This window comes from Paralichthys olivaceus, chromosome 14, assembly GCF_024713975.1.
Source record: "Paralichthys olivaceus isolate ysfri-2021 chromosome 14, ASM2471397v2, whole genome shotgun sequence".
Classification (NCBI taxonomy): Eukaryota; Metazoa; Chordata; class Actinopteri; order Pleuronectiformes; family Paralichthyidae; genus Paralichthys; species Paralichthys olivaceus.
Window position 1 is genome coordinate 22,879,607 of NC_091106.1, and position 20,305 is coordinate 22,899,911.

The following is a 20,305-nucleotide window of genomic DNA, read 5'->3' on the forward strand; positions in this document are numbered from 1 at the left end:
ACCTTGACCCTTGACCTCAGCGAGCAACATCTGGATGCGTCGGCAAAAGCTGAGAGAGCAGACAGGGCAGAGTGGTTAACCTCATTTTAACTGCGGCACTCATCCAAATCTCTCCATCGGGATCATTTTACTAATAGTCTCTCACATTAATAGTGAGTGGCTGTTAGTAAAATGAAGTCAGACTCAGAGCAGAGGAGGCAGCAGTGAGACACGTGCCGGTGTGTTCTTCCTTCTCTTATAAGTGTAGATGCAGAGATGCAGTTTGTTTGTGCAGGTAAATCGTCTTTAATCAAGTGACCGTGTCTCCCTCTTAAGACTCGACAGGCTGCGGCCCTGATACAGCTGATGACATGACGGACATTACTGTGTCTGCTGTGCCCCCCTGAGGTCAGACTTCAGGGTGGCACAGGTTTTCGTTTATATCACTGAAACCACATGCACCACCTGATCCGCTTTTAATCTTTTCACACAGATTTTTTCACAACTTCCAAAGCTTTATTTCAGCTCAGTGGACCCTTTACACCCCAAAGCTCCCACTATTTTATTTTTTTATTTGTTTTACACATCATGGTTACCCACATACAAAACAGGCATTCTCTGGATCTCCCTGTATTCCTTTGCTCCGCAGCTCAGCGACAGCGGTTGCGATGACGCTGTCCTGCATTTGACTCTTGGTCATCAGGCAGTCACGATCTTCTGGAAAATATGCCGACTGTGCTCCAGAAATTTGAGTCAACGCCCCTAGAGAAGGAGGGACAGTACGTCAAGTTCATCTTCACAACATCAGACAGTTTAAGACTTAATATAATAACTTATTATAAGATCATTTGAAGGAGGCTGGATCTTTGTAAATTAGATGTGTAAACCAATTACAGCTTTGACTTTGAAATCAGCAAATAGTGATTAAAAGCTGTTACCATTGCACACAGCCAGTGTGTTTCCTCCGATGTACTGAGTGTTCCATTTATATCCTGTCTGCTGACTGCATTCATCAAACAAACAAGACCTCCTCAGGAAAGCAAAATCATAACCCTGTGATAGAAGAGTCAGGTTATATCACTCATCCCTTTCCCTGTTTGTGCAGAACCGTGTTGTATAGATGTACGTAACCATTCAGTAGATATATCAAACTGCACATATGACTCACGGAGTTGCACAACGGTTTGCAGTAGCGCTTGTTGTCAACAGTGACACAAACCAATCCTCCATTCTGAGGGACCTTGGCCGCGGGACATTTCTTTGGCTCAGCATGTTGACATTCTACACATCAGTGAACAGACTTTATGTTGTAATTACACATTTCACTTGTTACATGTCATTTTGATGAAATCTGGAAACACATGCACGGGAAACATATTTATCTTTATTTTCAACAGATGTGGATATTTGCCTTCAGCTTCATGGGTTGGTTAAAAAAAACCATCACAGTAAATAAAATAAAATCTATATTAAAAAAACAAAGTTATTGTTCTGAGGATCTGAATGTTCTTTGTTTTGTAGCAGCTCTACAGCGCCCTCCTGAGGGCAGCTTTATGAATTATCTGAAAAAGCCTTTTTTGAGAAATGGATTCGATCTGAAAAGTGCAATCAAATAAGTTTCCCCTCACATGTCCACACACACACACACACACACACCCTCTGACCTTTCAGCTGGTGTTGGTGCAGTAAACCCGTCAGATTCCTCATGGAGAGCAGGAGTGCAGCAGTCTGCTGAGAAGTCCATGTTGACAGCAGGTTTTCACCGCACTCTGCTACCTCCTGTCGGTCAGTAAGAGACAGCACACTTGTTTTGTTTCCCTTCTGATAGTGTTAACAATAAAGCAAGTATTTCCTTCTGCTGGTTTTAAAGATGTTAAAGCAACGTTCACAGTTCACCTTCAAATCCAAGGATAGACGATCCAAGAGCTGAGATTGCGAGGTGCAGTTATCAAAGTCAAGTGGAGGTTGAGAAACCGACACGGCTGCAAACACAGATGTTTGACTTCAGAGGAAGTTACATCGACTTACATTGATTTCCTGGACACTTATTCTGATCGAACTTTTTATATTTTTAGCCACAAGAATACAAATTGTTGTACTTTGGCGATATTCTCCATTTCACTAAGAAAGAAATGTGGGATTAGATAGATAGATAGATAGATAGATAGATAGATAGATAGATAGATAGATAGATAGATATTACCTGCTAGTGAGAACATCCAAATCAAAGTTCCTATTGAGGCCATGGTCATTGGATCAGATTTTTCTTTTTCTGCGACACAGAAATCTGTGGCAGGCAAATTTATTTACTCAGTCCTTAGGGGCAAAGTTTACAGAATTGGCTAATGCTGCCTGTCTGTATTTTCCAATAATATAACTAGCCTCTTGTGAAACATGAACTTTGTAAATTTTTGTGCACACTTCAATCACATATTTGATTGTGCGCTGATTTCTTTCTTCAGGTTTGTCTTGAATTTTTTCCTGTGTGTGTGTGTGTCTATCCTGGCTTAGTGCTGATGGGGGAGCTGGTTGTACACGTTAAACTGCTCCAATTAGTCTTTGCACTGTTCTTCTTCACACAGCATGGCACTACTACATCTTAGCTGGGAGCCCACTGTGGTGCCAAATGAGACACACACACACACACACTCACACTCACACACATCAGACACACTGGGTGACTCAGTGTCAGTCAGTAAGTTGTCTTACGAAGTATGACTGTGTAAATAATTCACTGTGGATGGAATTCATTATGGATGTCTGACGTTCTGGAAGCAGATGAATTATTGAAGCTTTTAGGGAGAGTGATTGAGCTCATTAACACAGAGAATTGCCTCTTTATGTTTGAGGAGCGAAGATTAGTCGTCAGACCTCGAGAGCCGTCGTTGTCTTCTCACCAACGCTGCACGTCTTTGGTTCTGGTCTGAAATACTTCTCTCATTTTCCACAAATCCACACAGCATGAGTATCCACAGTTTATTGGATAATCACACTTTTTTAAAGAATGAAAATTACAAAAAAAATTATGAATAAAGGCTTAAACCAATAATATTCTGCATGTTGCTGTGGTTCAGAGGATCATTTTTTGTGACACAGAAATCTGTGGCAGGCAAATGTATTTACTCAGTCCGCAGGGGCAAAGATTACAGAATTGGCTAATGCTGCCTGTCTGTCTGTATTTTCCAATACTTCAAATCAATCACATATTTAAAAAGGATACTTGAGAGTACTTGGTTTGAATATTATTTGCATGGTAACTCCTGTTATTGTTCACAAAACACACTCAGTTGTGTTTTGTGACAAGTTGGTTTTTCTTGGACAGTTGAACAACTGAATGGTGGTTTGGTTTGACCATAGGATTATTTGTTGGTCGGTTAGATGGATGATTGGTTGGTTTGATGATTTGATGGGTGTTCGACTGGTGGGGTAGTTGGTTGGTTGGTCTGATGGCTGGTGTGTTGGTTGGTTGTATATACGTTGAGATTATTTATGGTGTTCTTTCCCGAGCCATCCACTGACATGTAGTCGATGCTCATCACACTCTTATTCCCCCCTTGGCATAGAATAACATGAAGTGATATACTTCCCCTCTCATGCCTGTATGTTTTATATGACGATGCAACAAGCTGATGGTGGTAAGCTAGCTTTAGCTTAGCATAAATGATGAATTGGGCTAAATTCAGATTAAGGCTTTACCTCCTGAGCCACAGCTCCACAGAAGAGTTGAACAGCTCGTCTGGTTCTGTCCAAATGTAAAAAAAACTCTTCTCCCTGCAAACGTCTCTAAAAAGATCATTTGTATCTCAGATTTTGTTTTATCCACATTTGTCACTTTTACACTCAGGCTTTCAGAGCAGGTTGGTTAAGATTAACAATCATGCTAATGGTGGATCAAACCTGACGTGTTTCTACAGTTTGTCATCGTTTGAAATAAATTGCGAGCGGTCATTTGTCAAGCTGACAACACAAATTCACTGTCAACAAAAGGCACATACTCATTAATCAATTCAAACCATTCCACCCTGATACCTACACACACACCACACAACACACACACACACACCACACACACCTCTGTCAATACAGAGGCCCTTTGTGACTGTGTGGTATAAAGGTGATGATGAATGGTGGGTATGATAGCAACACACGCTCCTCTCTGTCTAACCTTTCCCGAATACTCGTGACATTCTCCCTGTGGCGCTCCCCGTCCCCCTCCCGCAGCAGTTTTGCCGAATTAGCCGGCCATGGAAATGATTCGCATGGATGAGCCGCGTAAAGCCGAGCAGTCGGGCACTAATTGGTATTCAGTACGACGCCGCGTTACCTGTTTCAAAGACTTTTCCTGTTTGGGAGGATCACTGGTGCCTCCAGGGAAACTTTGAATGCAATTGCAGCTGATAAATAGCTAATAAGGTCTATTAGCTCATTTTAATTACTCTTTTGCTTCTATCACAAGGCTGATTCATTCCCTCTCGCACACAAAAGCCGCGGTAGTTGCGGATCGTTTTAATAGGCGCAACAGACAGTCCTGTGAAAGATCTCGGAAGACTAATCTGCAAATGCCTTCAGAAGCATGCATTTAACACGGATATTAAATTTTGAGCTCGTCTCCACGATACAAACTGATCTTGTCAAATGAAAAAGGATTCTCTGTCTAAACAAGAGTCAAAGTAAGGGGTGACGCTTCAAACACTTGAAGCTCAGAAGGAGGCTCCAAAAAGAGGCTTTCTTCTCCTTGTCTCGTCAAACCTCATACGCTAATCAACCAACATTAACGGGGACAGAAATGTCTTCTGGCAGGACGAGAACGTTCCATGAAAAGGGGGAAATATAATGGTCGAGTGACGACTCCACTCATCGTTCATTTCCTAATCTCCAAGTCTTTCTCTTCTCCTCTATTTTTAGTGTACACTAAGAAGTGGATCGTCAGAGAGGTGCCACTTACAGAACATTTTTAATGAAAGACCATTTTCACCCTCTCTGCTTTCTAAACGCTTCCCACAGTCACTTAGTCATTCAGTCCGTCAGTCAAATGAACGCACGGATTGCTCAGCGCATACAGGAATGAAGAGAACATCCACGTACAGATGCAACAGCCCACAGCTCACACCAGATGGAGGAAACTATTCATCGATCCAATATTTATAAGATGCAAATGTAAATTAAAAAAAGAAAATGATGCCGCTGTCCCCTAACACCTGTTCCTCTGCCTGCGCACCGAGCTCTTGTTTACCACTTGTCTTCTTGCACACTTTACTTCATACTGAACACCAGCAGGCCCGGGACCTTAACTTGTGTCTCACTGATTATTGCTTTTTACCATCAGCTGTTTGGTTTGCGTTCCTTTTTCAATATCGCTCACTGTATTTACCTGCCTGCCCCAAGCTTCCTGTCTTTCTGTTGCTTACTTCTGGTTCAACATGTACTTTGATTCTAGAAATCATGCTCATGATTTATGTGCCCCCCGGACGATGATTAGATGATTGAAACTTTGAAAATAAACCCTGGTTGGATGACTGGATGGTTGATTGGATGTTTGATTGGTTAATTGGATGCTCGAGCAGCCTGGGCTCCATGTTTTCTGTCTTTGTCATGTGTCGTGTCACCATGTCTTGATTTCACTTTTATGATTTGGACATTTTGAGTTTGGGGCATCGACTCATGAAAATGCTTCATCTGTGGGAAACCTGAAGATAGCTGTGTAAGAAACTCATGGACCACCGATGATGTGTCTCAGAAATTAAAAATTAAAATAGGCTCAGATCGTACATAAAGGGGGGGTGACAAACCTCCAAAGTACGGAGGTTGGGTTCTGACTCGGCCTTGTGCTGCTCCTGTGATGAAGGCTAATGACTGTCTATGTATGAACTTGTTCACTGAGCCCGTTTAGCTGCCATCAAATCCTTACTGCACTCTGCCATATGAGGAGCTTCTTACATGTAGGTTGAATTATTCAGCTGATTTTCTGCGTCAGTTATTTATGCTCAACAACTTTCTGGGTCAATGCAGGACATAGTGTGATGATTTTATACACTGTACACTGATATAATCATAGTTTCTTCACAATAATACCAATTAAGGTAGAAGTAATATCAGGAACAGCCCTCAGGGTTCAACACCACAATGAAGTTTATGAGCGTCACAAACTGCAGCCTCTTAAATGGCTGCATAGATACCTGGAAGGTGTTTTTGTTAGAGGTGGGGATACGCTCTGCGGCTTCATTGGAGACGGTCAAACAGAAAGGTTAAGAGTTCATTGTTCACGTCTTTTAAGGGTCAGCACTGCTGCCAAGAGCTGACAGGAGACCAGACCCCTGCTGCCAGATTCTCTTTCTATTTTTTAAAGAACAAAAACACCCGACGTGAAGGTTTTCAGAAAGGGCAAGAGAAAGATTTGTTTTTGATCAATTAGTTTAACGTTCCAGACCTTTCTACTGTCATAACTCTTGCTTTGTAAAGAATTGCCAACATACACATTTTCTTCAGTGTCAAGTAGAGGTAGACGCAGCCGACAGGATGTACCTATGTCATACAACATTCTTTAGTGCGCTCCCTTAATTACAAAACTAATATTGACAATACCTTAGTAATTTCATGTGGCATCTTTTCAAGAAGACGGAAGAGAACAGGATGAGAAAACTCAGAGCCTTCTGAAACCAGCCCATCTTGAGGACTTATTCAGCTCCAGGGAAAAATACATTTGTTTGCTTTTAATCTCGCTGAGGCCTTTTTGGCGACCGGATTTGGCACTTCCTGCGTTCTGTCGGATCTCAACTGGAAGTTTTCCTTCCACATCAAGCTACTGGGGAAATGGCCTTTAATTTAGATGCCACCAAACATCTGTGAATTGTAAGAAACAACTGGCAACCGTTCAGCTGCGGTTTTTATATTTTCCTCGCTCACTAACTCATTTGCTGTTTCTCCTGAGAGACTGATTCTGCTAATGGTCCCCAGGATGGTAAAAGGATTTTCAGATTAGTGCTCCAAAAGAGGCTTGAGGATTCTACCCAGTCCCAGCATGTGGAGCCCCCCCCCCTTGTTGTGGACTCTGCAGAACATTTCCTGCACGAAAGCTAAAGCTTCTATTAAAGCATAATCAAATGTTGAATCGTACTTTGTGGTGTGAAAGTGTGCGTGTGTTGACTTCCAGGCTTCAAGTGTGTCGGTGTGTGAGTTATGGGTTTAATTTTCTCTTTATGTGACTGTAAACTGACGCTATTTGATTAAAGCTACTGAGGCTCATAAAAGTGTTGAGATAGTGGATCCAGTTAAGTTCCTCACATGTGAAGCTGATGATGAGAAGATGGTTCCTCCTCTCGTCTCCAAGTTAGATCAGTTATGATCTTTATAGTCCCACTCAGTCCATGATGCTTTTTTCTTATTCTGCCTTTTTCTGTGGCGTCGCTCTTAAAACTGACCTTAGAGATCAGGAAAAGGAACTGGATATAAAGTTAAAGCACAACGTGGGCGGAGGCCCAGTCATCCACATTTTCACTTCATCCAGCCCTGCAGCTAATTTATTCCTATTACTCATTTGATTTCTTTTTCAGACTGTTAGAAAAAAAAAAAAGCATAAAAAGGAGCTCATTCCAAAGCCATATATCAATTCACATATATCAATGCTGGGGAGAAATTTGGCTGGCTGACATTCATAAGCCAATTTTTCTCAAACAGATGATTATAAATCCAGACATTGAACCAATTTGTAAGGAAAAGTCTTAAGAATTACTCAACAGTAAGTCTTTGGAGCAGTTATTATGTGGGCATTAAGTCCTGATTTATTCATACAGCCTCATTTTGGATTGTAAACGTTGAGATTTTCCACTGTAGACGACAAAAAAGCAGCAGATTTACTGCAGTGTACACAGCCTTTGTGTTCTTTTACATGGATGTAAGTCCGCCGGGGTCAGGAACATACATGCCTGGAACAATCATGATAATTTAATTGCATGAGGGAAATGTTGAGATCACATGACGCTATAGAAAGGAGGACACACGTGTTTACATCGACTTCAGTGTTCACATTAAATTTGCATGTCTTGGCCTGCAACGTGAATAAGTAACATGCAAGAGTTTTTAATGTGCACTTCACCTCAGCGATATGTTTCTAAATGAGCGAGCCACACAGTTAGAATCCACCTCATCACAACATCACGCTCCCTCCATCATGATCTGATCACACTCCCTCTGATCGATGGGTTTTATCTAGAAGCTGCCTCAGGACATTAGTGGAGATTTAAAAGCAACACAGAAATAAACTCGTATGTCATTTAGTAGAGCTCCTACCTCCACCAAGGCCCAACAGTGGGCTCTTCCTCGACCATCCTTTCACCACGTTTTGTGCTAATCCATCCAACATTGCTGGTAGTAATGGTAGTGTTACTATTACTGGATTAGTATACTTAAGTGTGTTGTCCTGCTAACTATTAGTTAGACAAACATAACATTGGTAAAAACATGATTCTGTTCAGATAATTATGTTACTGGTTTGTTATTCAGGCCCTCTGCCTACTGGACCAACACTGCTGTCACTGAAGTTTAAAAAAGTCCAAAAAAACTCAGATCAAGAGTTGAAATCTAATTTAAGCCTGAATAAGTAATATAGTGCATTCCTACGTGTTAATTCTGATTAAATGTGATTAATATCAACATGTGATGGTGTTTTAGACTAAAAGCAAAGATTCTCGTCTTTTGGTTCATCTGCTATTCGTAACATCTCGTACTTTCAGAAGCAGCATCATTAGCATATGAGTCAGAGCACCAGAGGGCGACACATGCACCGACGTTTAGTCTCCGTGCAAAATGTGCAGAACGGAGAAAGACGGCCGACTTGCCCGTCAGGTGCTATTTACGTCAAAGTCCTGCTCTGTGCGAGTGTGCTGGTGCATGTGTGGGTGCAACCGAGATGTGAAGCATCTGCGTATTATTCCTCAGAGATGTGCTTCTTCAGTATTGTGAAACATTCTTCTGTCCACTGCGGACGCCAGAAAGAAGTTGCTGCTGTTTAACATCGTGAATGTGATGTTGCTAAAACGAGCGTTCAGCCGCACTCAGCCTGTGGATAAGGCAGCTGGTATAAAAACAATGAATAATAATCTCATTAAACTTTACACAGCTGCACTTTCACTGTGTTTAACTCTATTCATCAGCACAGTAGATATTTAGTTTTGACATAGTCACAAGTCTCCTGCCCATCACCGTGTGTGTGTGTGTGTGTGTGTGTGTGTGTGTGTTATGTGCAGTGTTTGTGGCACAGCAGTTATTTTAACCTCTGTGGGGGAAATGTGTTGAATGACTGAATCTGCAGAATGAGCTCGTGCACAGATGATCGCTCCACCTGAAGCTTCGTGACTAATTAATCGATTGTTTGTCAGCCAGCGACGCTCAGCTGGTGTGAACTTCAAGGTGAACACGTTATGTTTTTGAACACATTGTGACCCAGACTCTGCCTCTACACTCACACTTAGAGTTTCACAGAAAACATTTTACAAAAAGCACCCTACAGTATGAGAAGTTACATTATCTATGCTTGCTAAAGCGCTTCATGCTAACTTGCAGTGTTAATTTCGCTTTGAGAGAAGGTAAACACGGACTCTGACAGATTCTTGCACACCCGTTTTACTCAATTAAAAATGTGACTGTGCAAATAACATTGTTACCTGTTTACCGTCTGGACCCGCGCCTCCTGCTACATAATTAAACTACATTAAAATGGACAATACACTTTTCTTTGAGCCTCATTGAACATTTTCAGAAGCCGGGAATCAGACTGTCAGTTTGACTTTAATTAATATGTTTTCAGCTCAGGAGAAAATGAAGGAATTTCTATTTAATGAGGAATAAATTGCATCCTGTCATTGAATCATGTTGCAGATCCAGTGGTTCGACTGCGTGGTTGGCCCTCAGGTGGACCATCTGTCCAGACAGACAGATGGCCAGATGGCCTAACATATTTACTGGCCCCGGGGCCCCTGCACACAGACAGGCTGAGAGAAGAACTGGAGGCTATCCACATCAACCCTGTGCAAAGCAAATACACACAAACAGACGTTATGTCACAGATGTGCACACTAAAAGCACACACTCACACACATGGAACGTGGTTCTGTCACACAGACATTAATATCATTAAATAGTAAGAGATGAAATGAGACAGGAGCGCAGAGAACCGTAAAAAACCTGAACTAGGACTGTGTAAAGGTCAAATATGTGAATTTATCTGTGGGGGACAGACACCAGGTAATCACAGGTTATTGTTATACTTGTTATCAGCACAGACATCATATAAAGTGTTTCGTCCTTCACTTCTTAAAATGAGCAAAATCAGCGTTTGTGACAGCGTTCTGCTCAGACCGGCCTCCTCTCCGTCGTCTGACCTGTGCTCAGTCTGACTCACTTTCTTTCTCTGAGCTCCACTTGTACTTATCTCGTCATTTTCCTTTCAGTGATTCTGTTATCAGCGTCTCATCACCGCTGTCTCCGGCTCACTCTTAATAGGTTTCCCTGTGGCTAATACAGCTCCTCGTGTCTGTACACCATTAGCCTCTTTAATGGAGGCACGACCCCCATCCCCGCTTCCTTCACTCCCACTCGGCCCATCTCGAGCTCGAGACACCACAAAGGAGAGTTGATGGAAAGTGTCGCCTCTCGTCTTCTTATTCAACGTGATATTGGCGGTTACGGCTCCTCCGAGGCTCACGGAGCTTGTGCTGGAGTCGGTGACTGAAGCGGGAACGATTTGGTCGTGTTGTAGCTTTGTTTCCTCCAGCTTGTGTTTGTGATTTTTATTCAGGATCATTGTCGGAGCTGAACTCGCAGAAACGTGCAGATTTTGATCTCAGCAGCTGTTGCTCGTGTCACTAAATAGATGATAAATGAAATCTGTTTCTCCGTTTACTCAAGGATAAGACACATCTGACCAAATTTCTGAAATGAATCAGGGTCAATCGTGGCACCATCTGATGACCTGAGCCGGGATTATTTAACAAAAAACTTGTTTTCACTCACATAAAACTACATAAAACAGTTTTTATGTACAAGCTGGGCTGTAAGTGTTTCTACTTGAAAAGCTACAGCGCTTTGCATCGTGCACCTTAAATACCGAAATAGTTCAGACCGCTCTGACAGGATGTGTTGGCATTTAATTTGACGTAAAGCAACGTATGCTTCATTATCATTTTCAAAACATTAAGTTCAAAGCTGCATCGTTAATGATTAATGAAGCGGAGACAGGAGTGAACCTGAGGAACACTAAATGTCCCCACATTTATCTTCAGCATCCTACAGGCAGCAGTTTGGTGTGAATGGAAAGTGCAGAGAGCAGCAAGGTCTGTACGAGCGATGAGTGTGCAGACGTGCTGTAGTGAACGGTTCCGGCAGTGAGCACGTACTGTACAAGGAGAGAATGTGTTAATTCAGAGACTACCTGCGCTGTTAAAGCAAGATGAACTTTGTCACACTATACGTGGGTGAGTCAGTGTGATGTAACAGAAAAGTCGTGCAGGGCAGAGCTGCTGTCAGTGTCTTATTCAGGAGAGCCAGGCTGTGACTACTTCCTGGAGGCAAATCAAGTCAAGTTCATTTCAATACCGTAACACACTTTACACGTCAGGTTAAACTGTGACTCAAGATGAAATGTAAAGGAAAAGTCACATATGACAAAGGTATTGAGAATAGGAATGTAGTATTATTATTTTGTTAGTTGTAGTATTAGTATTGGGAATACTTCTAATAATACAGGAATTAAATAATATGTTTAATGTTCAACACACACACACACAATTGCAGTATTTAAGTATTCAGCCTTTACTGTTATTACACATAAATCTGTGTTGTTGTCTTTGTACTGAGTACTTCTTATGCTGTATTTATTTTTGTAAATACTTGTTTCATTCAAATATATCTGTTTATATCTACTTAACTACTTCATTGCTGCTCCTGTGGAGCTTCCCAACAAAGGTTTTTCATATGATTACAATAGTATATGAATCATTTTTAACAAAACATCTTGAATCATGAAGTTTTATCTGTTAACTAAACATCAAGCTCAATTGAACTTTGCAAGTAAACATGTTTTTAGTTTTTGTGGTCTGAGTGGTGGTAAAACAAAGAAGCCACGTAGCTTTGGAAAAGCACAAGAATCAACAAAGCCACACAACAACGGAGTTTCTCCCCTTGATTGTTAGTACATCTGAAAAACAAGAATCTGGCAGAAAAAGTTCTTGGAGTGAAAGAGAAGCTTGTGCAGATGGTCGACAGTAAATCAGACATCTGTGTAAAAGTATCATAGTAGAAATCTGCACAGAAATAACCAGATCGAGCAGATTACAACATACTTGAGGTTATGATGCTCATTAAACATTAATGAAATATGCAGTCACGGTGGTTTTCTGAATTCATTTCCAGTGCAGGCCAGAGTCTGTAAAACCATTTATTTGCTTGAAACCTGTCCTCCCAGCTGTGTCATTACATCCTTGTTCCTTTGGAGCTGTAATCACCAGGACGTCAATAATTAATGACAAACTATTCTCGTGTAAGTGCTGCACTGGAGCTGTGCTTTCAAACACACAACGTCAGTAGAAATTTGTCCAAAGTGCCAGTTAAAGGAACAATAATGCTGATAACAACTGTTATTCCAACAATCGTTTTAAAAAAGCCTCATAGGAACCGACCTGATGTTTAGAATAATCCTCTAGAAAGACTCTCCGTCCCATTACTCTGCTTTGAGACGGAAGCTGTAAGTCCGAGACCCCTCGACAGTGCTGATCCTGAGCCAGCAGAGACGTTTTGTAATCCGGCCATGATTGTTTTTTCCCCCAATGATACTATTATAGCAGAATGACATTTTCCCACTAAATCCATCGTGGTTTTTTTTGAAGTTGAAATTGTCACCATAAAATGGTTCTCAGATATAGTTGGTGCAGGGACGTCTCTCACCACCCTGACCTCCACCGCCTTGCACTCAGTCATTGGGGAATCAGCCAACATGGGTCTCAGATCTGGATGATGGAGCCACCTCTGTCCCTTCTATTGTCGATTGAATTAAACTCCCTCATTCAACGTTTTTCTACAACTGTAGAAAGTTGCACAGATTCGTCAACAAAGGCAGGTCAGTGTCCGGCAATCACAGGGTTCCTGGTTCAGTCCTCCATCCTGTCGAATGTGAAAGTGTCCTCTAAATGCACCATCAGTCTGTAAAGCTCCTTTTCCATTAGCACCCAGCAACATTTGGCTCAAATATCTCTGCAGTAGATTCTGGTTTTTATCGGCTCCAATCTGCGGTTCCTGTTGCAGCGTTATGACGTGCATTGAACGTAAAATGGTCATGATTGTTTATTTACTTTTAATTCTTTGGACCAACGTGGAACAGAGATGTTCTTTGACTCGTGCAACACTGAGAGTGAGATGTGAGCTTCTCAGTTTCTGGTGCATTGAACGTGACTCACCAGGAAAGATAAAAAACACACAATGGGAAAGATGTGTACCTGCATTTTAAAAACCTCGTACCTACATTGTTAAACTTGCTGAGTGATTGAGAAGCACAGCATAAATACAGTCCATCTCTGTTGAAGGTTTGAGGCTGAATAAATGTGACGGATCAAGATGAAAAGTCGCTTGACAACTGATGATGCTCATTAAACAAACACTTCAACATCGTCTTGATTTTTTGGGTTTGATGTAACGAAAACAACGAGGCAGACGATATTCTCTTGATTAAATTCTCCTCTTTGTTAATGTTGGTTGGTGAAATAAAAACACTGAGAGGACATTAGATTCTGTTCTTCGTGTTGCATTTTAATCAGAGCAACAAAAGTAGGAACACAGGAGAAGAAACAGGACAATGATGTATCACTCTGTCTCCTAGAAACACAGTTTCATACGCTCCATCTCCCACCTTGACACCCGCCCACATCGAACACACAGATGCACACACACACCTGCCTCCATCCTCCTCATCTCCTACCTGCCTCCCTTCTTCTGCACTTTCTCCGCCCTCCCTCCATCTACGGATGCTGACACAGTGCACTAATCACCAGCTCAATAAATCGATGGCCCCGCCGATAACCATTATTTCAAATTAGAGCTGCCTGCACCTGTGAGGAAAAGCAGCTGACACCTTCATAAAGGCCCCTTTCATTAGCGGCTATCGACCTGGCCGAGCAAGGACAACACACGCAGCGGGGGGGCCAGGAGCAGCAGGAGGGAGGGGGTGGCAACGAGAAGAAAGACACAGAAAGAAAATCCAAAGTTGTTTCCAGTAAATAAATCTTGGCTGCAAATAAATTCCCTCTGCCAGAATTTATCCTCCTTTAACAGATGGGATTGGGTTCACAGCGTCTGAGAGGCAGAATTTCTATATGTGTGTGGGCGTGTGTGTGTGTTTGTGTGCGCGCGCTTGTTTTGAGGCAGGGAGGGTTTGGAGGATGCATAAAATGGCAGCCTCTCAGCGTCTTCCCTTCCTTCCATCTCTTTCACTCCTCGATCTGTCAGAGGCACAGAACTGGCACATCGATGTGGGTCACATGTAAATCAGCGCGGCGGGTCGAGCCGGCGTTGCCTCCCCCGGCGGGATGCCCCAGCTGAGACACCATGCATCATCTCAGCTTGCTTATTGTAAGGCAGCCACTCACACTGTCGGTTTATAGATCACTTATGTAAGGGCAGACTTATGTGGATTTGGTTTTTTTTTTTTTAAGGCTGGTGTTCCCTCAGTGGCCCACAGATGGCAGTGTGGGATTGCCAGTTTAGTGCTGCTGGTCATTCGTTGTGTTGCTTGAGACAGAAAACAGGACGGTTTTGGTCAACACACACACACACACACAGCCTCGGCTTTCTCCTGAGTTGTGCACGACGATAACAGCACGTATAGAAAAAGCTCTGCAAACATTAAAAAAGGGCTTTGAGGGCCGACTGTGATGCAGGAGGAGGTTCGTTTGTGATTTACCTTCTGCTCAGCTTGAGCGGGCGCTTGGTTAATTGCTGCTCTGTGCTCACGTGAAGATGCAGTGATGCAAGAGCACAACAAAAGCTTGCTTATTCAAATGCTTTAAATGCCCCCCCCTCCCACTGAAGCATCACAAATCATCTGATACTGCAGCCTGCTGTTCACACGTTATCTCCTACAGTCAGTCCTGTTGCATTCAAACCTTCAATGCACAAACCTGGAGGAGGCAAAGAAGGAAATGTTACTGAATTGTTGACAGCTTGCTTCAGATAAAGACACTAGCTATTCCATATATCCTCATGTAAAGTCTGGAGCTGCTGCTGTGGATACACGGAAGCATCATTTCTGCTTCTGAGATGTGGATCAATGCCGTTAATCTGCCAACTCTCGGACCATTACCCGGGGATCTATCGTGGCTGTGCAGGTACAATGGGCCTGATTGACTCCAGTGAGGGAACAGTGAGCTTCTGAAATTATATTTCCTAATTTTAATTTTCCGTCGGCAGTATATGGATTTTCTTTCAGGCATCACAAAACAACAAAATTACCTCATGGGATTAGGGAGTGCCAAAACTCCATGCTTGAAGTGAACGTGCAAATAAAATGAAGTATTAAATTCAGAATTTCTACAAGAGGAGATAGTGCTGATATCCACAACATACGTTTTTCTAATCAAGGTAGAAACGTTTCAGTGATCAGTCTGTGCAGTAAACCAAGTGTCGGATGTGATGAAGTCTCGTCTCCACTTTTGGTTTCTAACACGAATAAATCACCTTAAGATGGACGACGTGTTTCCACTTTCTTCAGTCGTCCAAAAATGAAGCTGCAATATCCCAGATACAGGCGCCGCCATCTTATGCTGTCCACATCATTTGGAGTCGGAGTCTGTGCAGCGGTGATCGTGTTGTGGAGCCGTGGCTCGAGTTAGTCTCAGCTGTCTATCATCGTTATGCCCCCGGTCTATAGGTGCACAACATAAAGGTTTAACCAAGAACTCTGAGATAAAAGCAGCATTTATTCTTCTTGGCGGTGATAACCAGAAACCAATACTTTCAGGGTGAGCCCAGGTCAAAACAACAATATTCTATTTACTCAAGAAAGAAAACTCACAATCAAACCAAAGACTCCACAAACACAGGAGAAAAACAGTGCAAAAGAAAATGGTCACTCCCATGTTTCACTGTTTTTTTACAAAGTCAAGTGATACATGGAATCAAATCGATACTCAATCAGAGCCAATCAGGAGAACCAGACCCTCACACTAAACAGAACATGAGGTGGAGAAAAGCCAGAAACATGGGATTCTTCTGTTGAGTCTGTTTCTCCGGTACTTGGAGATCTGGGCATTTTGAAATTGAGGAAATTGGATTTGCAACCGACAGCTCCGCAGGACAAGCCCATGGATGTGGGCCCCTTGAAAATCCGATGTCTCGTCATTTAAGAGGATTACAAGAGAACCTGAGATGTACAGGTTAGTCGAGCACGGCCAGTTAAATAATCTGAGTAAATAGAAGCAGCAGCAGATGAATTAGACATTAAACATTTACTTTTACTAATTTATATACTCTTGTGACGATCGCTCAACATCCTTAAGGGATAATTTGGTCAAATACACTCGTGCTCCCTCTCTCTGAGATGTGAAGATTAATTTATCAGATTCATGTCTGCGCATTAAGAACAGAGCTGGAGTCGGGATGTGATTAGACCGACTCGGCGTAAAGATGAGACGGAGACATTTCTAGTTAAAGTTAAACGACAAACCAATTAGCAGGATTTTTAAAGTTGATTTAATTCCATTCTTCAGCGGAGTAACATGTTAACCTGATTCTTTATGATCAACAGTGGATCTGAGCTCCCGTGCAGGTTTCCACATCTGTGGAAAGAGTATTTTGTTTTAATCTCTGTGTAGACGCACAGTGAAAATATATGTTTAGTCCTCTTCCGGCTTTTTTGTGCCAGTTTTGCGTCCGTTGTGTCGTAAACGCCAGAAACACTCGTGGGGAGTTCTGCAGACATATTCCTGCGTTATTCTCACATGTGCTCACTCGGACATTATCCAGAGAGTTTTTTATTTGGTGACTGGGTAGCTCACGCGTCAACATATTCACTCCGACTGTAAACACAGTCTGCTTTGTTCTCGAAGGAATATATCTTCCATTTGTGTCTTTCTCTCCTTGTTTACCTCTCCCTCTGTTTTTTCTCTCCTCACTAAGCTTCCAACCATTTATCTTTATTTGAGCTGCAGAATTATAATGTTAAACATAACTCAAGCCTCTAATGGAGAGGACGACCCAGTTCCCCACTGACTGGCAATATACCAGTAACTTCATCTCATCTTCCCATGCTGTCTCACAGCTAATTTTATTGATGGCACCATCTTACAAAAGACAGGAAAATGAGTCTGTTCGATTTTCCGCAGCAATCTTGTGTAATTTTTACACCTTTCTCTCCTCTCCAAGCAGTGAAAGGGAACAGTTATTATATCATGATTAAAGGGAAACCGGTGATCGTCTAATAAGAATAGAAAAAGCTGATTAAAGTAGAGATGGGATGGATCCTTCCACGTGTCCTCGTTGCTGAATGCTGGTCTCAATGAGACATTTGTGCTGAAGGTCACAGGTGGATGAAGGAGAGAGGAGCTAGATGGATCTATTTTCAACTAAAGTATTGACATTTGTATTTTACAAAAAAGCCCAACCCCTTATGTTTACCCATAATGCATGGGTACGCATTCTGTACCATACATCACGCCACTCATGGTGGTTGAAAAGCAAAGTGATGTTTTTATTTTTCCCTGCGTCATCACTTTGGTCCAGAAAAAAAACCATTTCAACATCTACTTGATACGTTGCAGTGAAATGATGTGTATTTATGGTCCCTTGAATTTGCTTCCGGCGCAGACGGCTCAATTAAGCTAAAAAAAACAGAAGGCCCAATGCTTCAAAATGACTCATCACTACATATGGAAACATAACACACTATCTGTGGTGTCTTTTTATTTTGACTGGAGTGTTTCATCCCTGGACTGATCTCTGCAGAAGGCCAAGATGTTTTTCAGTTTGCTCTCTTACAGCTTTGACTCGCCCAAAGCCAAGAAACCTGCCACATGGTGCAACTCAGACATATGAAATATGAATGCAATTTGTTTTTGTTTTGGGGGGGGGGGGGGGTCCATGTGCATGTACCGCCACGCTGAACAGCACAGAGAAACTTTATTCATTTATTTAAATCATATTCCTGCTTTTGGAATAACTTGAGATTTGATGTAAACACTGTTTAAAAGTCATTCCCTGAGTGTGTGAGTGTGTGTGAGTGTGTGTGTGCTTGATGTGCTCAGCTGGAACAGGCCGCTGTGGATGCCCCTCCCCCCTCTGAGGGTGGTGCCGATGGGATGGTGATGTGGACATGTTGTACAATGGAGGAGGTTGTGTTAGTTAAGAGGAAACGTACTGTGCCGGCAGCATCAGACTGAGGACATGAACCGTCTGGTCACAGTTGTTTTTAATAACGTCTGAATATAAAGATGGACAACGTGACAGCTTCCTGTGGAGAAGCCTAATCGACTACATGGCCCTTCAGTGCCCGGCCGCAGTATATGACACACATACATATATATATATATATATATACATACATATATATATACTGCTGATGACATATCAGTGTCTGTGTCATTAATACCTTGCAGTTGTTCTCTGCAATGAAAGGTCGGATTTAAAGCAGGATTTTCAGACGACAGGGCGTCCGGAGGCTTTTCTGACTTATTAAGCATTTTAATCAACTTTTCAATTACTGCTCCTTTGGCTACAACACCTCATAAAGGATTTCTTCCTGCTGTCAGCCAAATGATTGTGTGGTGAGCTGGACAGCAGAGCAAAAAAGCTGCGGGATATGAGGCTAAGTCCCTATTCTCTCCCCTCCTCTCCCTCACTTTATCCACAGTAATCCGCCAGAGCCCCGGATGATAATGGGTAATGGATGTCCAGACCCGTCCCCTCCAGAAACACACACACACACACACACACATATATATATATATATATATACACATTCAGGACGGATGCTGATGCTGCAGGTACCTCTGTCTAACACACTGTGTCCCTGGACCATGTATTCCATCCACGGTGATTAGCAGACTAACAGGATTACTGTGTCCTCCTCTCTCCATTCGTACATTCCATCATTTCTATCCTCTCCTTCTTTACCTCGCTCGCTACAGGTATCAGGAAAAGTGACACCCAAAATACTGAGGTGTTAAAAAAAGGGAGAAGTTTATAAACAACATTATGTGCAGAAAAAGTAAAGAATGACTCAGTTATTTTGGACTCAAGGGTTATCAACACCGTTGCAGAGCCATGTTTTCTTGTTTTAGTGGCGAGAGGCCGAATTATATTTTACAGGCCTGTGCACCAATTTCACACAAACTGTTTTATCCAGTTTTTTCATGGCAAACAGCTTTTTTCCCCAGGTAGCTGTAAAAGTATGTGTTTGTTTCAGAGCCTGAGTGGAGTCATGCTGGTTTGAGTGCGACACGCGTGGTGAGATGAGCACATAAGTTAACAGATAATGCCAACCTGAAGAAACAGCTTGTGAGGCAAAATAGCACTTGTACCAACAACTCACAAAAAAAACCTACAAAATGTTGATGCGGATCCAGAAACTTTATTTCACCATCTCTGAAACGTTTCCCACAGAATGCCTTCATTCTGTGGCGGTAGCCGTGTGCACCAATGTTGTTTATGCATACGCCACGGTGCCTGCGTGGACGGTAACAACTCTACAGACGATGGTGTCCCGTTAATTATCTAGAGTGTGTGCAATTTGGTGCTGAAATCAAATCAATCTCCAGATTCAGTGAATTTAAATGTGGGTTCATAAGAGGACTGCTGGGCCTGAGCCTCTCTAAGAACCCTTCTAGTTTTATTCTGCACTTGATTTATGTAGTTAAAAGTTAACTCAATAGTAATTGCTAAGAAGGAGACCCGTAGAGAAACTACTCGGAGCTCCTTGAAAACAACTCTTTTCTGAACCCACTTCAGTAAAAAATGATTCTGCTTTTTTCCCTCTTTACATTTCTGTGGTGGAGGAGTTGGGCCACAGAGGAAGGTTGGTAGTCGGATGAAAGGCGGCTCTTTGTTGCTGCGTTGACCCAACCCGGTGGTCAATATCCTACCAGAGACAAATCAAAAGCCCCCTGATGTCCAGTAGCCCGCGGCCATTTGGTGCATTTCAAAGCACTTGGAGCTCGAACCCTTTTGCACGGGCAAGAGCAACTCCTTTAAACCGATGCCCAGCAGCAGCAACCCACAGAGCTGCGGAATAACACTCCTCATCTGCAGTGGATGCAGATACTCAAATTGCTCTCCACCGGTCGTCACTTTC

At 42.4% G+C, this 20,305-nt stretch overlaps 2 protein-coding genes across 4 annotated transcripts in view; one reads left to right on the forward strand and one right to left on the reverse strand.

Moving 5' to 3' along the window:
• Positions 1-20,305, forward strand: part of ccdc172 (coiled-coil domain containing 172) — a 136,634-nt gene that overhangs the window by 11,968 nt on the left and 104,361 nt on the right. The gene's annotated exons all lie outside the window — the stretch shown is intronic.
• Positions 537-2,335, reverse strand: LOC109631857 (uncharacterized). Its single transcript, XM_020090886.2, has 6 exons — positions 2,183-2,335; positions 1,876-1,961; positions 1,644-1,758; positions 1,148-1,260; positions 918-1,032; positions 537-741 (listed from the first exon to the last, which is right to left on the reverse strand). The coding sequence occupies exons 1-6, from the start codon at positions 2,229-2,231 to the stop codon at positions 572-574; spliced, it is 648 nt and encodes a 215-aa protein (XP_019946445.2). The 5' UTR covers positions 2,232-2,335; the 3' UTR covers positions 537-571.

Excerpts from the sequence above, each read along its gene's own strand:
- LOC109631857 (XM_020090886.2), bottom strand. The coding sequence starts at position 2,231 with ATGACCATGGCCTCAATAGGAACTTTGATTTGGATGTTCTCACTAGCA. Across the intron at positions 1,759-1,875 it reads GTCTATCCTTGGATTTGAAG|GAGGTAGCAGAGTGCGGTGA; the intron begins GTGAACTGTGAA and ends ACTGACCGACAG. Across the intron at positions 742-917 it reads CACACTGGCTGTGTGCAATG|GGGCGTTGACTCAAATTTCT; the intron begins GTAACAGCTTTT and ends CTCCTTCTCTAG.